The following is a 17,695-nucleotide window of genomic DNA, read 5'->3' as shown; positions in this document are numbered from 1 at the left end:
TTCGAAAGTATCACATTTTTGAGATGTTTTTCTTTAAAAGTCTCTGACCAGTTCTAAATGATGAATCACACAGTTTATTTGGAATTGCGAAGAAATGAGAGAAGAATTTTTTGAAAATTTCGTCGAGTTTTCTAACTTGATTATGATTATTATTTTGTTTTGAAAGAAAAAGGGTAAGTATTTTGAGAAATAGCAGGGTTGAAATGGCCAATCATGCTGCTTGGAATTAAATATCTCACAATTCTCTTCTTTTCAGAATAAAAAAAATGCTGTATTGCAATTCGGTTAGATGATTCCGAAATTGCTGGCCAGTGAATTTTCTCCTAAAGTGAAAGCTTACAATCTGATTGAAGAAAATATTTTGAAACAAAGACTTGATGTTTATCGTCGCCAAGAGAAAAACAACTTGAGAATGATCGAGAAAGATTCGAAACGATTTCAAGAAAAACTTTTACAAACTTCCCTTAAAACGAGTGAAGGGTTCGAGTACGGCGAATTGACAGACGAACTTTTAATGGAGGAGAAAATCACAGAAGCGTCGAACCATCAACATCATAAACAGAAAAACGGAAAATTGAAAAAACGACGCAAAAAGAAATCGAAAACGCGAGACACTGCAATAACACACGAGACTTTTATTTATAAAAGCGAGCAAGAAATGGAAAATTCAGTAAACGAAAAACGATATCGTAATTCGCATGGATTTTTACCAAAATTGAACAATATTAGCGTCAACGCTGAGCCAACGAAACCAGCTAAATCTTCAGACAATTTATCGCTGCCACCAATATTGGGGGCTTCTCTGACTTCCAGTGTTTCATTGCCAAGTTTGAATAAATTCAACAAATATGGGAAACTCCAATGACAGAAATACGTTTGACTTTAATTGTTGGTGGAGATGACATTTTTTTAAATTGCGGAATGCAGTTTTGGAAGTTTTTAAACCTCATCCCGTAGCTTGTCATTTGCAAAATCTCCAAAGAAATGCCTCCATTAGCGAAAAAAGCGTTTGATAGTTGGCTTTTACTCTCGGCTGCCTAGTAATTAAGGGAGGAGGGTAAAGAAGAAGAATACAGGTGCCAAATAAACGGCCCCCCCCCGCTTGTTAATTTTTAGATTTTTTTCCAACCCCCCGGACGTTATTAGGACCCCCCCGTTTATCAATTTTTGAAAAAATTCCCAGCTCCCAAAAGAAAAGTTTCTTGTTTTACTCTAAAAAGCCTAAATTTAGTCCATTTTGACCCTTTTTAGGGTTTTTCAAAGTCCATTTTCCACCCCCCACCCCCCCCCCCCCCCCCCCCCCCCCCCCCCCCCCCCCCCCCGGTAATTAGGTCCCCCCCGTTTATTTGATTTGAAAATTTTTTCGAAACCCCCCCCCGTTTATTCGAACCCCCCCGTTTATTTGGCACCTAAGAGTAAATGCACAAAAAGGAACTTTTAAAAACGTTTTCCCAGGAATTAAATGGAAAATTTCAAAAAATCTACGGGGACGCTTATTTCATTAGAACCCTAGAGTGGATGTCAAATTACGAGAAGTGGAGCTTATCATTGAAAACCAGTTTTTGGTTTATTTTGAAAACTTTAGGCGTACAAACTTTCGCGAGTAAAAACAAAAGATTTTTTCGTCAAATTGGCGAGAGAAAAAAATGTCGTAAATTTCGCGATTTTTTGACTTCGCGAAAGTTTCTGTTCGCGTAAGTTTGTACACCTAAATTGATGATTTTAATTGGAATATGTTCTTGAGAAAAGTTCGCGGCCCAAACAGTATGATACTTTTGTAAATAGGATATTATGAATTTTCTCTCAAACTTTCTCTCAAAGAGAGGGAAAATAAGTAGGAGGTGTAAATAGATGTAATGAAATCTTGTACGAAATGAAACGACTCCTCTAAACGGTTGAAAAGGAATTTCACAAAGCGTCGACCTTTTGTTTGAAAACGAGATGATATCAGCAAAGGATCAGCTTAACATTTTAACCTTCCCTTGTTACAAAGAGTGTCTTTGCCATCCAATTTCATAACAATTTCGTTCTCAGTCCCTAGTTTTAAAGGGTTTTCCACTGACTCGAGGAAAAACTTTAATGTGAAGTTTTTCGTAATAAAAAAAAACAGCTGACACGTGAAATCTCTTGCAATTTCAATAATATTGAAACCGGCTCGACAATATGCTAATTATCATTCATCCCAGTATAAAGAGCTCGAGCTCAGCCCAAAAAATCTAGTCTTAAAAAAACTGAAACGCCCAAGAATTCTGGCAAATCGGACCATGCTTGAAGTATTTGAAGTTGACAGGGGATCAAATTCCACTTGAAATCAGTTGAAATTAAACCCGCTGTCGGACCATTCCGTATCCACAACTTTGAGCTCTCGTAGCTATTTTACTTACAATAAAACTCAGAATCTTAATTTTTGAATCAATCTGATTGGTTTTTGATTGAGCAAAATCAATCAATCAATGATCAGAAATAGAAAGAAGAAATTAAGTACAGTACCGTTGGTCAGTGCTTCTCTACCACATTTATCTTATACTTGCAACTAAACCTGGGCGGGGGAGGGGTACTTTGGCGAAAATAGGTTCTGGGTAAAATTAAAGCCCGAAGGGTTTCGAAATCAAAGTTACATGAATTTTGAGTTCACACAGGAAAAAGTCATCAAATCACACCAGTGTGAAAGTGAAAATCACACCGTGTGAAAGTATACATTTCACACTGCTATCCCCACGCGTGGGAATCGGTTCGTTTTTACGCCGGTGGGAAACGCAAAATCACACCCCTCAAAATCACACGTGTATAATTGAATTTCCGACGTGGTTAACGCAGGATCACATGATTTAAACATTGTGTGCTGAATCGAACAATACACGTGTTAAATCGAAAATCCCATGTCGAATTTCGTACTTCAGGCCCTCTCTCCTCGCGTGTTAAATTGAAAACCCCACGTCGGATTTAGCATTTTACACTCGCTTATCTTATCGAAAACCACACGCCGAAATTTTGATTCCCCAAGTCTTTGGAAAAATAAATGGCTTTTATTTGTATTTGATAAATTGTTAAATGTATTCGATCATTCGTGAGCATTGGCTCAATAGCTCCCATTCGTTCTGTCATGTACTTGCGCTACTTTGAGAATCCCGGCACTTTTTTCACAACAGTGGAGTTGCACTAGAGAGCCAATTTAATGACCTCGAACCTAGGCTGCTGGCATCCACTAACGGATTCATGCTCCTTATAGAGGATGCTTGATAAGCGATATTTCCTTTGTCCAGAGATTTGCCGCCTTTAGCCGATATACGGCTAAAGACATTTTTAGCTGGCGAGTGTCTACAAATATAACATTACGTAATGTTTACATTTTCTGTGAGGCAATGAATCATAGACTGGAAAATATATTTGGATTTCGAAAAAAAAGTAGGCGGAAGGAAGTTTGCTTCTTTTTCTTCCCCTTTCTTGTTTAATGTGGAGATTTTGTAAAAGATTAGAAATTAAATTTATTGAATTTAAGTGCCCTGATGTATCTGCTGTCTCCACGGGAATAAGGCGGGTTCGTGGAGGTCAAAATTCTTGCAACGTTACAAATCATTTTCAGAAGCTCGTTTTGGGCTCAAACGAAGCGAATAACTTATTAGAATAAGATTCAGTCTAGGCAGATGTTTTTTCATTTTGAAATTTTGCGTAATTCGCAAAAATCCTCAATTTTGCGCTATTTTGATGACGTCATAAAAATTGAAATTCAAATAAGTTTTGATAGAATCATCAAAATAATTTCAAACTTTCACCAAAGATGCATTGCAATGCAAATTTTCAAAAAATTTTCAAAAACTTTCAAAACCTTGATGAAGTCAGCATTTTTTAAGGATTTTGATTTTTTGCCTTAAAAGTGATGACGTCATCAAATTTTATAAATTTTTTTATTTAATTCTGAAAACATTAATAATATGCATCTTTGGTCAAAATTTGAAATTATTTTGATAATTGTATCAAAAGTTATTGGGATTTCAATTTTTATGACGTCATCAAAATAGCGCAAAATTGAGGATTTTTGCGAATTACGCTAAATTTCAAAATGAAAAAAACATCTTCCTAGACTTAATCCTATTCTACTTAGTCATACGCTTTGTTTGAGCCCAAAATGAGCTTCGGAAAATGATTTGTAACGTTGCAAGCATTTTGACCCCGCCTTAATCCCCCGGAGGTGTGCACCAACAAAATTTTGCTTCATAAAACTACATTTTGATGCTTGAATTTGGACTTGTATGAGTGTATATTTTTTTAACAAACTGGATTCTTTGATCACTTTGGCTCCAGATAATTGTTTTGTCAGTTCTACAGATATGTTGCAGATTATTTCAAGGTATTTTAGTTATGTATATACAGTACATTTTGGGGGTTGTATTGAATATTTCTGACATTACTTCTTTATGATTCTACAAAAGGGAGTGTTGTTGTTCCCTTGTTAAATGTTAAAACAAACAAAAAACTTTTCTTCAGCTTTGGCATTCCACTTTTCGATACTGTGTGGCCTTTGTGTTTAACTTTTTCATGTACTTAGCTTCAATCCTTTTGAATAGATTGGAGTGTTTTTGGTTGTTTTCTTTCACTTTTTTGTTCATATTTGTATTTTTGAGCTTCGACCGAAGAGCTGAAGGAAAAGTTTTGATAAATTTACAGACCAGATATCTTATAAAAGCAAAAGTCAAAAATAAATCTACAGACTGTACAAAATGCGCGCATCAAATTGTTTTTTATCTTTCTTTCTGTTTTGTTTTTCTGGTCTGGGATTCGAATTTCGAATGTAAAAATTCTATTGAAAACGTTCGAAACGGTCGTCTTTGCGTGCACATCAATGTCAATCAAATTATTTACTCGCTAAGATTCTGTAAAATACATCGAATTAAAAAAAACCGAATCGGAAAGCGGTTGGTAGATCATTAAGCAGACCTATACTACCAGGGGTTTTGTAGAGGTCTGCGATTCAGACTACCTCGAACCCGTCTCACCGATCCACTGAGCCCTTGCGACGCAAGTCCATTGCGAACGAATGAGGCCGCCCTTGCGGGACGCCTCACCTTTAGCGTTGTGTTCGCACTGATCGAATACACTCTTATAATGTTATAATTTGAATGCAAACTGAACAGTTTCGGCCCAATTTTCACTAGTGGTTTTCTTTACGCATGCGTAGTACAAGGGTGGGAATTGTACCTTCCCACCGTGTTAATTTGACTTTCCCACCCGTGGGAACTAATGACTGCGATTTCTTGTTTCTATCTTGTCCTTCTACGTTTTTAGAGTTTTGTAGTGTAAGTTTTATACTTCTTGGACTATAGTTGCCAGTGTTTGACAAAGTGTTAAATTGGATTTCACACGCCGAAAATTTATAGTGTATAACATACTGAAAATTTTTATTTGCCTGCGGAAATTAGAATTCACACGTGTGATTTTGATAAAGCCTTTTCAGTGAAGTTTAAAAGTGTTAAATTGGATTTCACACGCCGAATTTAAAAAAATAAAAATAACTATTTGAAAAATTCCGCGGTGTGATATCGGAAATCACACTGCCAAAACAATCACACCTTATCAGTTAATAAAATCACACGCAAAAATTGATTTTTGAAAATTACGGCGTCGGAATTTAAGTTTTCCCACCCGTGTGATCTGATGACTTTTTCCTGTGTCATGCGGAGGTGTTGCTCCTAAAAGGGTCGAGGTATAATTTGCAAAAATTTATCCGATTAGAGTTACTCCAAAGACAATTTCATGTGCGATAATAAAGCTTAAACTTTGTATCAGATGTTATTCGTGTATCATAGAAACGAGGACTATTAAATATAAAGTAAAACAACAAGCAATTACTTCTCAGTTTAGTTTACAAAGTTTAAGCTTTATGGCACAGTGTGCGAGGTTTGTTCCCGTTGCTTTCCTATACCAACGAACAGCTCAAGCAGAGACAACACCTACAGGATGAGAGAGCAAAAGAACAAATAAAATGTTACGCAATCATTTTCTCAAAAAGAAACTCGCAAAGATAAGACTTGAAATTTTAATTTCATTTGCCAGAATATATCAAATATTAATGTTATACATATAAGTCGTTAATATTTATTTATTAGCTTTCTCTCATTGAAAATGTCTGACGTGAAAATATTTTTCATAATCGCAGTTTGAGCAAAGACCGAAAAAAAATCAATTCAAGATTTCGCGAGAAACAGGAATCGCACCGAAAAGTACCTTCGTGAATATATAAAGCAAATTAAAGGTATAGATTGTTGGTGGAATCGAAATTTGCCATTTCTGAATTCGGTAAATGTTTCGAGCAAACGTGCAAAATTAAAATGTTTAACTCAACGAAAAAAACCGTTTTTGTTCAATGTTACAAACTAGAGTACAAGTTCATTCTGGAAGGTTGGCATTACACTGCATTTTTCACAATTTCAGTTCTGTATATCTTATTGGCCATCCCAACAGTAATTGTCAATTTGGCGACACTCAGCGTTTTTTCATCAAAGAGATATCGCAAATTACCCTCAACTATTTTTATAATAAACAATACTGTTGCTGATCTTCTGACTGGGATTTTAGCGATGCCGCTTGGTGGCTCCAATCTGTTCGTCATCGTGTTGGAGAAAAAAGTTATTTGCGTTTTCTACGCCGCTACAATTTTCGTGGGATTCGTTTTTTGTGTTTTCTCTTTCTTAACAGTTTTTTATATTACCGTGGATCGATTTTATGCAATTTTCTACCCGTTCAAGTATTCGAGTAAAGATTGGAACTCACTTTTTCTCTGGATCAATTTATTTTCCTGGATTATGACGGTCTGCCTCGTGGCTTCGAGTTTCCTATTCAAAGGATTTCGACCAACTATATTATTTCTATCAGTACAACCCATTATTGTGACCATAAATGCTATTTTATTGCTGCTTGTTTGGCGAACTATAAAACGAATTCGAAAATCGGACCTCGGAAAACCACACCAGGGCATCGAAACCCAGGACGACACGACTAACGTCAGCCCAGAGCGAACAGCAGTAAAGAGGGAACGTTTAAAAGCTCAACAAGAGGATCGGAGAGCGACAGTAATGACAATTTTAATGCTAGTTTCAGTCGTGGTATGTTATCTCCCTTACTTCACGATCGCCATGTGGTGGGCGGTGGATGAAAACTCTCCCAAAATGACTTACACTTTGGGCGGCATCGCCCAATTTTTGGCGCCCGTTAAAGCATTGGTTAACCCGCTTCTTTACGTTTACACTATGAAATCTGTGAGATTGAAAATTAAGAAAGCAATATTAAGGTCGAGAATTGGTACCTTGGAAGATGGAAACACAATAAATTTCACTCGACCAAACAGTAATTTGTAACATTTTGTCAAAAAAAATCATTTCTTTGAAAAAGAATGTTTGAATTTTAATTTTGATATTGTTGTTAGAACGTTAAAAAAACTAAGCGATGTCAATAGTCTTATAAAAAATCAGTGTAATCTGAAATTTATGATGAAAAAAGGAAGATATCTTAAAAAAAACAAGAGGATATAAATACAAGTGGGGAGAAAGTTATTTACAATAAAATACCATTCAAGTGAAAGCTAAAGTCCCATTTTTTCTCGCACTGCTTTCCAGTTGAAATCTTCTGGTAAATTATCGAAATAATTCATCAGTTCATAAGCCTCATTATAATCCGCCTGTTTCGCACCTGAAAGAGGAATAAAAAAACCGAATTATTCCCTCAAAAACCTTTACATCCCCTTGAAACCTTACTTAGCTAAATCCTTCGTGTTGAAACATTTAACATGCTTCGATTCTAACGAATTACACACCCATAAACTTTTTAGCCTACTGTACTGTACACGTTTTTTATGAGTACAAACTATTTAAGATCATATAAGGCTTCGGTGGCCAAAATATCAAATATCAAGAACAGGTTAAGAACATTTGAAGGCTTTGCGGACTTTAAAACACCCGCTTTTTTTAAGAAAATTGACAGAAATGCTTACAAAATGGTCAATAAGAACATGCTAAAACATTTTTAGGCTTAAAATTCAAAAGGACGAACAAAAGCTTCAAAATTGTTGGATGTTCTTATAAAAAACGTGTACAAAGAAAAGAAGAATCTTTTTAACTTTTGACCCTAGAAATTTTACTTCTGGTATAAAGGTACTTTGATGGAACTATTTGATGGAAATTTACAGTACATTTATAGCGGAAATAAAGTTTCTAGGATAAAAGGATAAAACGTTCAACTTCATTTTTCAAAAATCTTTTGAATTTATTTTTCTCTAAAATTAGAGTGTTATGAATTGTCTTTTTGGTTTACACCTTGATTTTTAGCGGGAAAACTTACATGTGCAAGGTTTGATGTTGAATTCATGAGGTTCTTCTGGCGATAAGAGCTTTTTCTGTTTCCTCTTTTTCTTCTTCTTCTTAGCTTTCTTAACGACCGGTGAAAGATCAACTTCGTTATTTTGACTTTGCACGGCTTCTTTCCCTGAGGTATTCTGTAAGTTTTCAATATCTATCTCATTCTCAGTTTGACTGTTCTCTGATTGGCTGCATCTCAATCTACTGGTGGACGATGATTGGCTGGTTTGACTTCCATTTGCAGCAGCAACAAGTTGTTGATCGAAATCATCGAAACTATTTTCGTCATCCTCATCCTCAGGGAAAGGATACACGATGTTTGATTGATTGATCTGTGATTGGCTGTTCTGTGATTGGCTGTTACATGATTGGCTGTTCTGTGATTGGCTGTTACTCGGTTGGCTAATCTGTGATTGGCTTTCGTTCTCATTCGTGCTTTGCGAGTTTTCTTTATCACACGTGGAAGTTAAGATGGGTTGCAATGTGTTACTTGGTGAATAAATGATCGAGTCATTATCATTATCATCATCATCATCATCTTCGGAAAGACTTTGAGTCGCATCTTCGTCTAACAGGAGATTTTCTTGTGAAGAAGGTTCTTCCTTGATTGCTTTTTCCAATTCCTTTGTTTCCCCATCACCTAAAAAAGTAAGCTTTTTTTATCACCGAAAGCTCACACAAGAATGAAGGGGACGAGATGGAGTTTTTACAAGCTCTTATTTGATTTGGTTGGTCGTTAACCAGTAATAATAATTCAATTTTGTTGCTTTTTCTAAAGAACGCGTCATTGTTATTACTTTAAATGACCAATTATTAAAGTATCTTATATAAACTCCATATCATCTGAAATAAAGAGGGAAAGACAGGATAATCAGCTGAGAGTTTTCAAATTTTTCAATAATTCATTTAAAAAAAATTCTCGTACTAAAAAGATGGAGGTCGAAATACCGTGACAAAAATCTTTTCATCGACTAATTTCAGCACTAATACATTATCAACGCTTTGGCCTAATGTCTAAAACCACTGCTTTGGCAAACTCAGACAAAGTTCAACCCTTGGAAACTCAAGCCCAACCCTCTTGTTGCGTTAGGGATTTATTAATGTATTGAAAAAATTACCGTCCGACTTATTACTCGAACTTCCACCAATCGATTTGCCATCTGAAAGAATAAAATATTTACACAAGCAAAATAAAAAAGTACCGCACCTGATCTCAGACTTCATCTTTCCATACTTTTTCCATTTTCTTTCGGTTTCGATCTCTTTTCATTTTAATATTGGGTTCCTATTCGCTAAATCTGTTTTAATTGTTCTAGTAATGTGTCTCTAGTGAAATTGGTTTGTTTTGACTTTTGTCTTTTCGGATTTTGGGTTGTTAAAATTCATTGGTCATTTGATTGTTGTCATATGATGTGGGAAAAGTTTTGTAGCATTTTCTAAAATTTGATTACCTCCTTCAGATATTAGGTTTCAAATTAAGGCCAGTAATATGAGTAACAGTACAATTTAATTCAGTTTAGAAGAAGAAAAAAAACGAGATATGAATATACCGATGGAATTCCTTGGTGATTGGTCGAAAGGATCAACAGATGAGGAAGAATACAATTTCTTTAAAGTCCTTTTCTTCGTCTGCTCCTCAAACTTCTTCTTTGGTTTGAGTGGAGGTGGTGCTTTTACCAAGTCTATTGGTGAATCTGAAGGACGAGAAAAAATATCATATATATTATAAGAAGTGTTTTGAGTTTAACTTGCGAAGAAAGGACTTCGAACGGAAAATAAGATGTGTACCTCTGCTAACGGCATAAGCAACTGTCGAATTTCCTGAAAGTGCAAAAAAAAAAAAACTTTTAAAAGTGAAGAAATGTTTCCAAAACAACTTGTCGAGATCAATTTAAGCAAGAGAAGGGCCAACTAGAGTTCCAATGAGGGGACAATGAGGAACTTTTCCGAAAAGAAAATAGTGGGAAGATAAAGGTTTTGTTTTGTTACCAGAACTGCGAGTGATGATAGTTGGTCGATGTGTAACTCGATGTTCCAAATGGGAATGAAAGCGACTCTTCATTGATTGCCACGTGTGTGACGTGATCTAGAACAATCAAAAGCTGGTGTTGAAAGAATGGTATTCCATTCAGATGAGCGATTTCTGATATTCATTATAAAGGAGAGTAGAAGTAAACATACATAGTGGGCAGAGGGGTATCAGGCCCCCTTAAAAATGGCACCCCCTCTTTTAGCTCACCCCCTCTCAAAAATGAAAATTCCTCGACCCCCTCTTTTTATTTAACCCCCCTCTTTTTCCCAGGTTTAAGTTCAACCCCCTCTTTTTTCGACCTTTTACGCACAAACTCTTACAATCTCTAACTATAATTTCAAGGTTATTAAATTCAAATGAATGGAAATATAATGATTGTTGAGAAATTTAAAAATGAATGGAAAATACTCTTTTGCAAATTGCCAAATCTTCCAAGTCCCCCCTTAAAAATCAACCCCCCTTTTTTGTCCAAGCCACCCCTTTGATTTGAAATTTTCACAAGCCCCTCCTTCTTTTAAATTCAGCGAAATTCTCAACCCCTTTTTCAAGGGGCCCACTATGATATTTGTAATTTGGAGGGAGTCACTGCAATTAGGCTTTCCAAACCATTGCACATTTTCGTTTGACTTTGGATTCAAGCAGACCTTTTTCTCCTCCATTTGTTTCCAAATGAGGTTTCCACCGGTGGATCCATCGGAGCCATACTCTGTTTGATGTGACGTCACGTATTCAATGATCGCTTCGTCCTCTTCTTTCGTGTACGCCTGCCGCCTAGTGGTGGAAGGGCGGGTAAACTATTCTTTAAACTATGTTGTGTAATTTTCAAACTTGACGAATAAAACCTTTCCCTTTTTAACCAACGAATGGAAAAGCTTTAAAGAGTAAAGTGTAGTTAAAAAAGACTTACGCTTTTCCGAAGAGGTTTTTGTCAACTTTCATTTTGCTGGATGAATTTGCTGGTCTGGACAAACTAAAAAAGAACGAAATACCAGTGTTTAGTATGGGTTTTGAAATTCCAAAAAGTAAATGACGACAGCTTGTCAAAACAGGATTCAAGCAGAGAAAACTTGGCTTTATCTTACTCATAAGTTTCGATGTGTTGCAATGTTTTCCGCTCGATCGACAGTTGAATAAAATCTGTGTGAATTCCACTTTGACCGTTCTTAACATCTGTTAAACTAAAAACAAAGAAGACATAATGTCAACATTTTGAGGAAAGCTACTCTTAGGTTCCAAATAAACGGGGGGGGGGGGAGGTTGGAAAAATTTTCTAGATTTTAATAAACGGGGGGGGGGGGGGGGGACCTAATTGCCGGGGGGGTTGGAAATTGTACTTCTGAAACCCAAAAATAAGGTAAAAATAGGCTAAAATCAGGCTATGTAGAGCAAAATAAGGGACCTTCTCTTTGACAGCTGAAAATATTCTTAGAGATTAATAAACGGGGGGGGGGGGGGTCCTAATAAGGTCCGGGGGGGTTGGAAAATTTTCGAAAAATTAACATGCGGGGGGGGGGGCCCGTTTATTTGGAACCTAAGAGTAATGAAGATGTTGCTGCTGTATCATGAAAAATAATTGATGAACACACCCCCTTCTCACAGACCCACAGGAAAAATAGGCCAAAATATCGTCCCCAGTGGAAAGTTTTCCTCCAATTTTTGTCCCCATTTAAAAAAATCAAATAAACCAATCCCCACTGCAAAATATTTACTATTTTTTCCATCCCCACTGAATTTACTGACTTGAAAACAAAATAATTGAAATCCCAAGCCATGAAAAATATGAGAACATCAATCCCCATCGAGATTCACTACACGTTTTTTTTTTTTTAAGAAACTAGTTTTACCAAGCAGCCTCAATGTTTCTTAAGAAATCGGCCTTTTGAGTCTTAAATGTTTCTTACATGTTTCTAAACTGTGTCAAGCTTAAAGGACGCATGTCGATAATACAATAGTCTAATTGACTAATTTACGGTACTTTCATATCTTCTATATTGATTTTCTGACTTTCCCAAGTGTTTCTAACTGTTATGTATGTATATTTCTAACCTTGATTGGAAGGTAATTTTAAAAAAACCGAATTAAAAAATGTTATTTTCTCATTCTCAGGCTCAGCATGTTTCTTAGATGTTTCTTAGTTTTTAGGCATTCTGAGCCTCATGTTTCTTAAAAGTGTGTTTCTTAAAAAAAAAAAAACGTGTACGTTATTTTTATCCCCACTGGCTAGAAAAATCCTACCGGGTCTGTGAGAAGGGGGTGTACGAACTAACATTTGTCATGCTTTGTTGCTCAATTTGTGGAAGGATTGAATGTTAGTCCAAGCAATGACGTTGCATGAATTGAAGTACATTGGAGTAGGAAAAAATAAATAAAAACGTTTCAAAAAGATTACTTGATGTGTTCGACTTTTTCCCCAGCTCTACAAAATCGTCCACCATTGTCCTGTAGAGAAAAAGAAATTTGGAAAACTTTAAGTTTTAAATTTACAGATTAAAAATCTCTCTGAACTCTTGGGAACAAGCAACCGAGTAAGCAACCATACCAGAATGAGTTTCTTGATCATGGCTTTGTTTGGTCCTGGTTGCATCCGAAAGACAAGTCCATCGAATAATTTGTTTACAGTTTTGTCTGACATTTTTAACTTTTTCTTTGTTTTGCACTAAGAAGAAAAAGGGATAGACATAAGTATTTACCTATTTTCAATCCTCAATGGGCTGTTCCATTAAAAAACCATACAGGGCATGGAGGAACCTTTTCAAGGCAAAAAACCCCTTGGAAATTTTAAAATAACTTGGAAAAATGAAAAAACACCCCCTGGAACCTTTTCTCAGATTACACTCTGGAGATGTTCGTCCTCCCCCCCCTGTATGGATATAAAATGAAATGGCCCAATCCCGCCTCGAAATTGATTGATTTACCATTTAAATAATAGGTAGTTTAAGTTAAAATTGTTTATTTCTTTGAATTCAGTGATCATAATGATATATCTCATACCCTAAATATTTTACGTAAAATCATAAATTAAAAGGACCCTAACTTCCTAAGTTAAAAAGTGAAATAAAAACATTTACAAATTTGGTTATAAAAGTGCTTTAACAACTGAACGAAAAAATGTACATATTATCCATAAGAAATACATAACGCCTGTACCCTAGTCTGAATCTACAAAACCTCTATAAGGAGCACGAATCCGTTAGTGGATAAAAGCAGCCTACCTGTACAAGTATTACATTACAATGTTAAGCGCAAAATGGAATAGCACTTATTGAATGCATTTGCGGCGTAATTAACAAAATATAAATTCTTTATGGCTACGTATGATTATAATTTATCAAAAATTTTAATATTTTTCATTTTTCTTTATATTACATTTCTTAAAAATCTTGCGTAAAAATCATTGATCGATCATCTGGACATTTTGTTGGAGTCACGACTCAGCGGCTTCAAACCTAAAAGAATATAACATGAGTGATCATAATTACCGTAAATCCTCGAATAAGCGCCCCCCGCGCCCCCTCTAGGGCAGGGAGGGGCGCTTATTCGAATATTGTTATTGATTGAATAAGATATTGAGTAGATACTTGTGTCTTAAAAAGAAAGAAAGCGATTAAGAATAAAATGTTAGAAATTGTCAATTGGATTTTTCCAATTTTTCTTTTATTCACCCTTTTTTGAAAAATCACCTCTTTGAAACAGTTAAGTTTAAGCAGATTCCGAATTTGTTGATATACAAATTTCTGAAATAAAAAATATAAGCGCCCCGCTTGAATAAGCGCCCTGCTTGAAAAAGCACCCCTTAGAGCCTGAAAAATCAAATAAGCACCCGGGAGCTTATTCCAGGATTTACGTGGACAGACAAGGCACGTGACTAGTTTAGAAGACTAAAGACCAGCGTTAACAAGTCGACACAAACATACCGACAGAAACATGCAAAAAATACAAAACAAAATTTTCAGGAGGTATTCGTGAAAATAAGTACCTTTACTACTATCCGGTCTCGAGGGTGAAATCGATCGCGTTAAGGGCGGAACGCCTTCATTTGAAGAGGCAGTCGAGCGTGCTGATGAAGGATTAGAGTGAACCTCAGGTGTTCGAGGGATTTTCGGGCGTGACGAGAAGCCTTTCATATATGTTTTCCTGCAAAATAAAGTGGTGCAGCACAGTTTTAAGATTCAATAATAAAACCAAACGCATGCCAGCACATCCTGTTAAATCATCGTATTAAATCGATGTATAATGTACAGTATGAAAAATTTGAAAAAAAATCAGACTTACTGCCCTTTCTTGGGTTTATCCTGAAAAAAAGAACAAAATATAAAAAGGTTGTAGTAATTTAAATGGAGATTAAAAATCATTCGAAACAGAAGAAGGGTATTTTCTTGCGTTATGAATCAAACTTTTGAAAGCAAAAAAAAGTAGTATTTTCTGTTCTATCGAAGGAATTAACTTACCGAAGATTTTTCTCTTGAGCCAGATCTTGGCGATGCTTCGTCTAAAAAGCCAAAAATGAATTCACTTATAGTCACTCTCTGTACAGGTAATTCAGCTTTTCTAAATACACCTTTTCGACCGTAGCCGCCAATTGCCGCGCGGGCATTTTTTCCCATTAAGGGCTCTGACCATAGAGATAATAAAAAATAGATGGAGTAACAACTTTTCTGTAATAGCCAGAGAAGTCATAAACTCTTTAGAAATTTCTTTCAAATCGGCCTCCTTTGATTACCAATCCTTGATAGCAAAAATCAGTCAAGATATAGATTATAAGAACTAAAGTAAAGTTATTCTGTCCAACGAAACCTCGTACTTTTAGGTAAAATGCGAATTTTTTTCGAGTAATAATTTCTTTATAGTTTTAAAAGAAGTTTTTATTTTATCGGGAAACTTTCGAGAGGTAAACTTCTTCAAATTTTGCGAATTCTTTGTTGTTTGTGGAAGGTTCTTTGCTATAAATATCTTTAGATCTAAAAGAGCAGCTGTCTCAAAATTTTGATAGAATATAGTTAAAAGATTGGCATTAGTAAATATGTAAAAATTGACAAAACTTGCCGAGGATTCCCTGAGCAGCGAACATTTTAAATTCGATGTTCTGTGCTTATCTTGCAAGGTTTTTGGCCCAGCGCTAGCGATAGGGCCTTTCATTTGCAACTCTGTCCGTCCTTCCGTCCTTCCTTCCGTGTGTCTGTCTGTCCTTTTTTAGAGAACCGGCGCTTAATACCAGTACCACACTTTTTGCCGTCTGGACAGGGAAAAGCTTGCTAAAGTCGGGTACTGGCTAAAAAAGATATATTTTCTGATTTCGCGCTCCTTAAACAACAAATGTTTTCAAACAAAACAAGATGGCGGTCGAAGCGAGGAAATTGATTCGTGTTGATTCATACTTTCTTGAACATTTTCTTTGCTTTAGAGACTTTCAAACCAAAGAAACCTTCTAGTGATTTTTCTTTGTAAACCTTTTTCAACATTCTGTCATATCTTATAGTTTTTGCTCAAGTTTTCATAAAGCTTTAGGGCTGAAAATTCTTCCTTAAATCACTGTCATTTTAAGTTTCTTGTTTTCAAAAAGACTTTATTTTTAGGAAATAATGGCTTCTAATATAGAAATAAATAAACTGAAATGTGTAAATTCAAATAAGACACAATGTTGCTTCTGGATCTGTCGCTGTTAAACAACGGTCAGTACAGTGACAGTGGGACGTGGCATGATTTTCAAACTCGACAACGTACTCGACACAGAATTATTTCAAGTAAACTGATTCTGGAATTTGTTAATGGACACTAAAATGGAGTTAATGTGTAAATTGGAACAAGATTGGAACTTTTTCCATGATGCTACGTGTGAAAATGGTTATTTCTGGATCTGTCTCGTTTAACGATTGGTGGCTTGATTTTTTAAACTCGCAACACAGAATTATTTCAAATACCGATTATTAATGGATTATGGCAATGGAGACTAAAACGCAGCTCATGTGTAAATTTGAACAAGATTGGAACTTTTTCCATGATGCTACGTTTCCCTGTTCTAAGAAATGAAGAAAGGGAGAATTATCCTTGTTGACTTATTTTTCATTGTGTTTTGTTCGACGCAGTAAAATTTTAAATCTTTTGGCCATCCCTTTCCTGGGGGAAATTTGAAATCTTGTTAAACATTTTTTGGAATTTTTAGAAATTCCGAAATTCGCGAAAGTCGCGCGCAAAAATTTCACTTTTGCTGGGCCTTCACGCCCAACGGGCTTCTTGTCTTATGTTTTATAAACAAAACTGTCATCACACAATGAACAAATTAAAAATGTAGCGTGATTCTATTCAAATTCTCTTCGACTCAAGTATTCCCATGAGCGAAAGCAAAATTAATGGCTTTTTCCCAAAGCAACAAAGCAACAGTTTGCTATCAACGATACAATACAATAGAATAGTAGGAGTGGTATCTTCATCTATATTTTTATTACCTCCATGCTCTGACCATAGTCGGAAAATTGATTTTAGTATTTGGACATAAAAGTTATGTTATAGGTTCTTTATTAACACTTTTAACAAAGGTCGTGTTCACACTGCAAACCTTACTTAATTAAATCCATTACCAACAAACAAAGAGATTTATGATGGATGAATACACTGGTTTATTACAGTTCTTTGTAGGTTCACGAGATCTATTATAACACGGTAATTGATCTTGCTTAAGGCTTCTCATTGGTCGATTTTTATTGAGAGTTTCGATTTCACCTGTGATTGGTTGATATTGGTATCCATACATCACTTGAAATCCGCAAACATATTTTTTCTAATGGTTTTACTCATTAACTGCATTCATCTTAGACATCAACAACACCGTTTGCACTATTTCTAATTTTTTCCTCAGTTCATTCGTTTTTGAAATCGTAAAACTTTTTGTTCACTACACACATTCTTTGTTTATGCTTCCTTAATAAAATCTTTTGTTTTAAGGGAAGCCTCTACCCTACCCTTAAGACAATAGAGCCTACGACTCTTAATTAAGGAAGATCGATTAAAAATTACAATACTACGCGTTCGACTCTTTGTTAAATGCACGTTCTGTATTGTAGTCAACAAAAGATTCTCCTAACTACATTTTTATTAAGGAAGGTCTGTAGTGTGAACACGACCAAAGACTTGCCTTATAAATCGCTTTTTAATCAAATCCCTTAAGAGTAATTAAGAATTTAATTGCAAAAATAACGCTATGAACTTTAAAAAGACGTTAATAATATGTGGCATTCTTTTATAAAAATTGCTAAGTTTTAATGGGTAATTAACCTTTTTGTTTTGAAGTTTTTTCAAGCTGTTTGCAAAGAATTGAACT

The 17,695-nt window shown here is 35.5% G+C and overlaps 3 protein-coding genes across 4 annotated transcripts in view; 1 reads left to right on the top strand and 2 right to left on the bottom strand.

The window, feature by feature from the left end:
- The first annotated feature begins 6,064 nt into the window (after positions 1–6,064).
- On the top strand, positions 6,065–7,404 carry LOC136816447 (D(4) dopamine receptor-like). The gene has a single exon (XM_067072771.1). The coding sequence runs from the start codon at positions 6,327–6,329 to the stop codon at positions 7,350–7,352; it is 1,026 nt and encodes a 341-aa protein (XP_066928872.1). The 5' UTR covers positions 6,065–6,326; the 3' UTR covers positions 7,353–7,404.
- A 74-nt stretch (positions 7,405–7,478) lies between these two features.
- On the bottom strand, positions 7,479–13,036 carry LOC136816446 (telomeric repeat-binding factor 2-interacting protein 1-like). The gene is made up of 11 exons (XM_067072770.1): positions 12,920–13,036; positions 12,770–12,819; positions 11,463–11,558; positions 11,288–11,350; positions 11,025–11,151; positions 10,338–10,434; positions 10,137–10,169; positions 9,899–10,042; positions 9,467–9,508; positions 8,332–8,988; positions 7,479–7,683 (listed from the first exon to the last, which is right to left on the bottom strand). The coding sequence occupies exons 1-11, from the start codon at positions 13,010–13,012 to the stop codon at positions 7,577–7,579; spliced, it is 1,509 nt and encodes a 502-aa protein (XP_066928871.1). The 5' UTR covers positions 13,013–13,036; the 3' UTR covers positions 7,479–7,576.
- Positions 13,037–13,313: 277 nt separating this feature from the next.
- The window catches only part of LOC136816445 (lisH domain-containing protein ARMC9-like), a 42,503-nt gene continuing 38,121 nt past the window's right edge, over positions 13,314–17,695 (bottom strand). For both annotated transcript variants that reach the window (XM_067072769.1, XM_067072768.1), the window contains exons 22-25: positions 14,829–14,869; positions 14,653–14,672; positions 14,357–14,514; positions 13,314–13,826 (exon numbers count right to left, since the gene is read on the bottom strand). In XM_067072769.1, coding sequence (XP_066928870.1) covers positions 13,783–13,826; positions 14,357–14,514; positions 14,653–14,672; positions 14,829–14,869 — 263 coding nt within the window. In that variant the 3' untranslated portion in view covers positions 13,314–13,782. The remainder of the gene's footprint in view (positions 13,827–14,356; positions 14,515–14,652; positions 14,673–14,828; positions 14,870–17,695) is intronic.

The sequence above is a fragment of the Clytia hemisphaerica genome, unplaced genomic scaffold (genome assembly GCF_902728285.1).
Source record: "Clytia hemisphaerica strain Z4C2 unplaced genomic scaffold, Clytia hemisphaerica genome assembly, whole genome shotgun sequence".
NCBI lineage: Eukaryota > Metazoa > Cnidaria > Hydrozoa > Leptothecata > Clytiidae > Clytia > Clytia hemisphaerica.
This window is presented reverse-complemented; position numbering and strand designations above follow the sequence as displayed.

Bases quoted from the DNA above. Each gene is read 5' to 3' on its own strand.
- LOC136816447 (XM_067072771.1), top strand. From the start codon at position 6,327: ATGTTTAACTCAACGAAAAAAACCGTTTTTGTTCAATGTTACAAACTA.
- LOC136816446 (XM_067072770.1), bottom strand. From the start codon at position 13,012: ATGTCAGACAAAACTGTAAACAAATTATTCGATGGACTTGTCTTTCGG. The intron at 12,820-12,919 runs GTATGGTTGCTT...TTTTCTCTACAG, and splicing joins TGATCAAGAAACTCATTCTG to GACAATGGTGGACGATTTTG. The intron at 11,559-12,769 runs GTAATCTTTTTG...CTTTGTTTTTAG, and splicing joins GAAAAAGTCGAACACATCAA to TTTAACAGATGTTAAGAACG.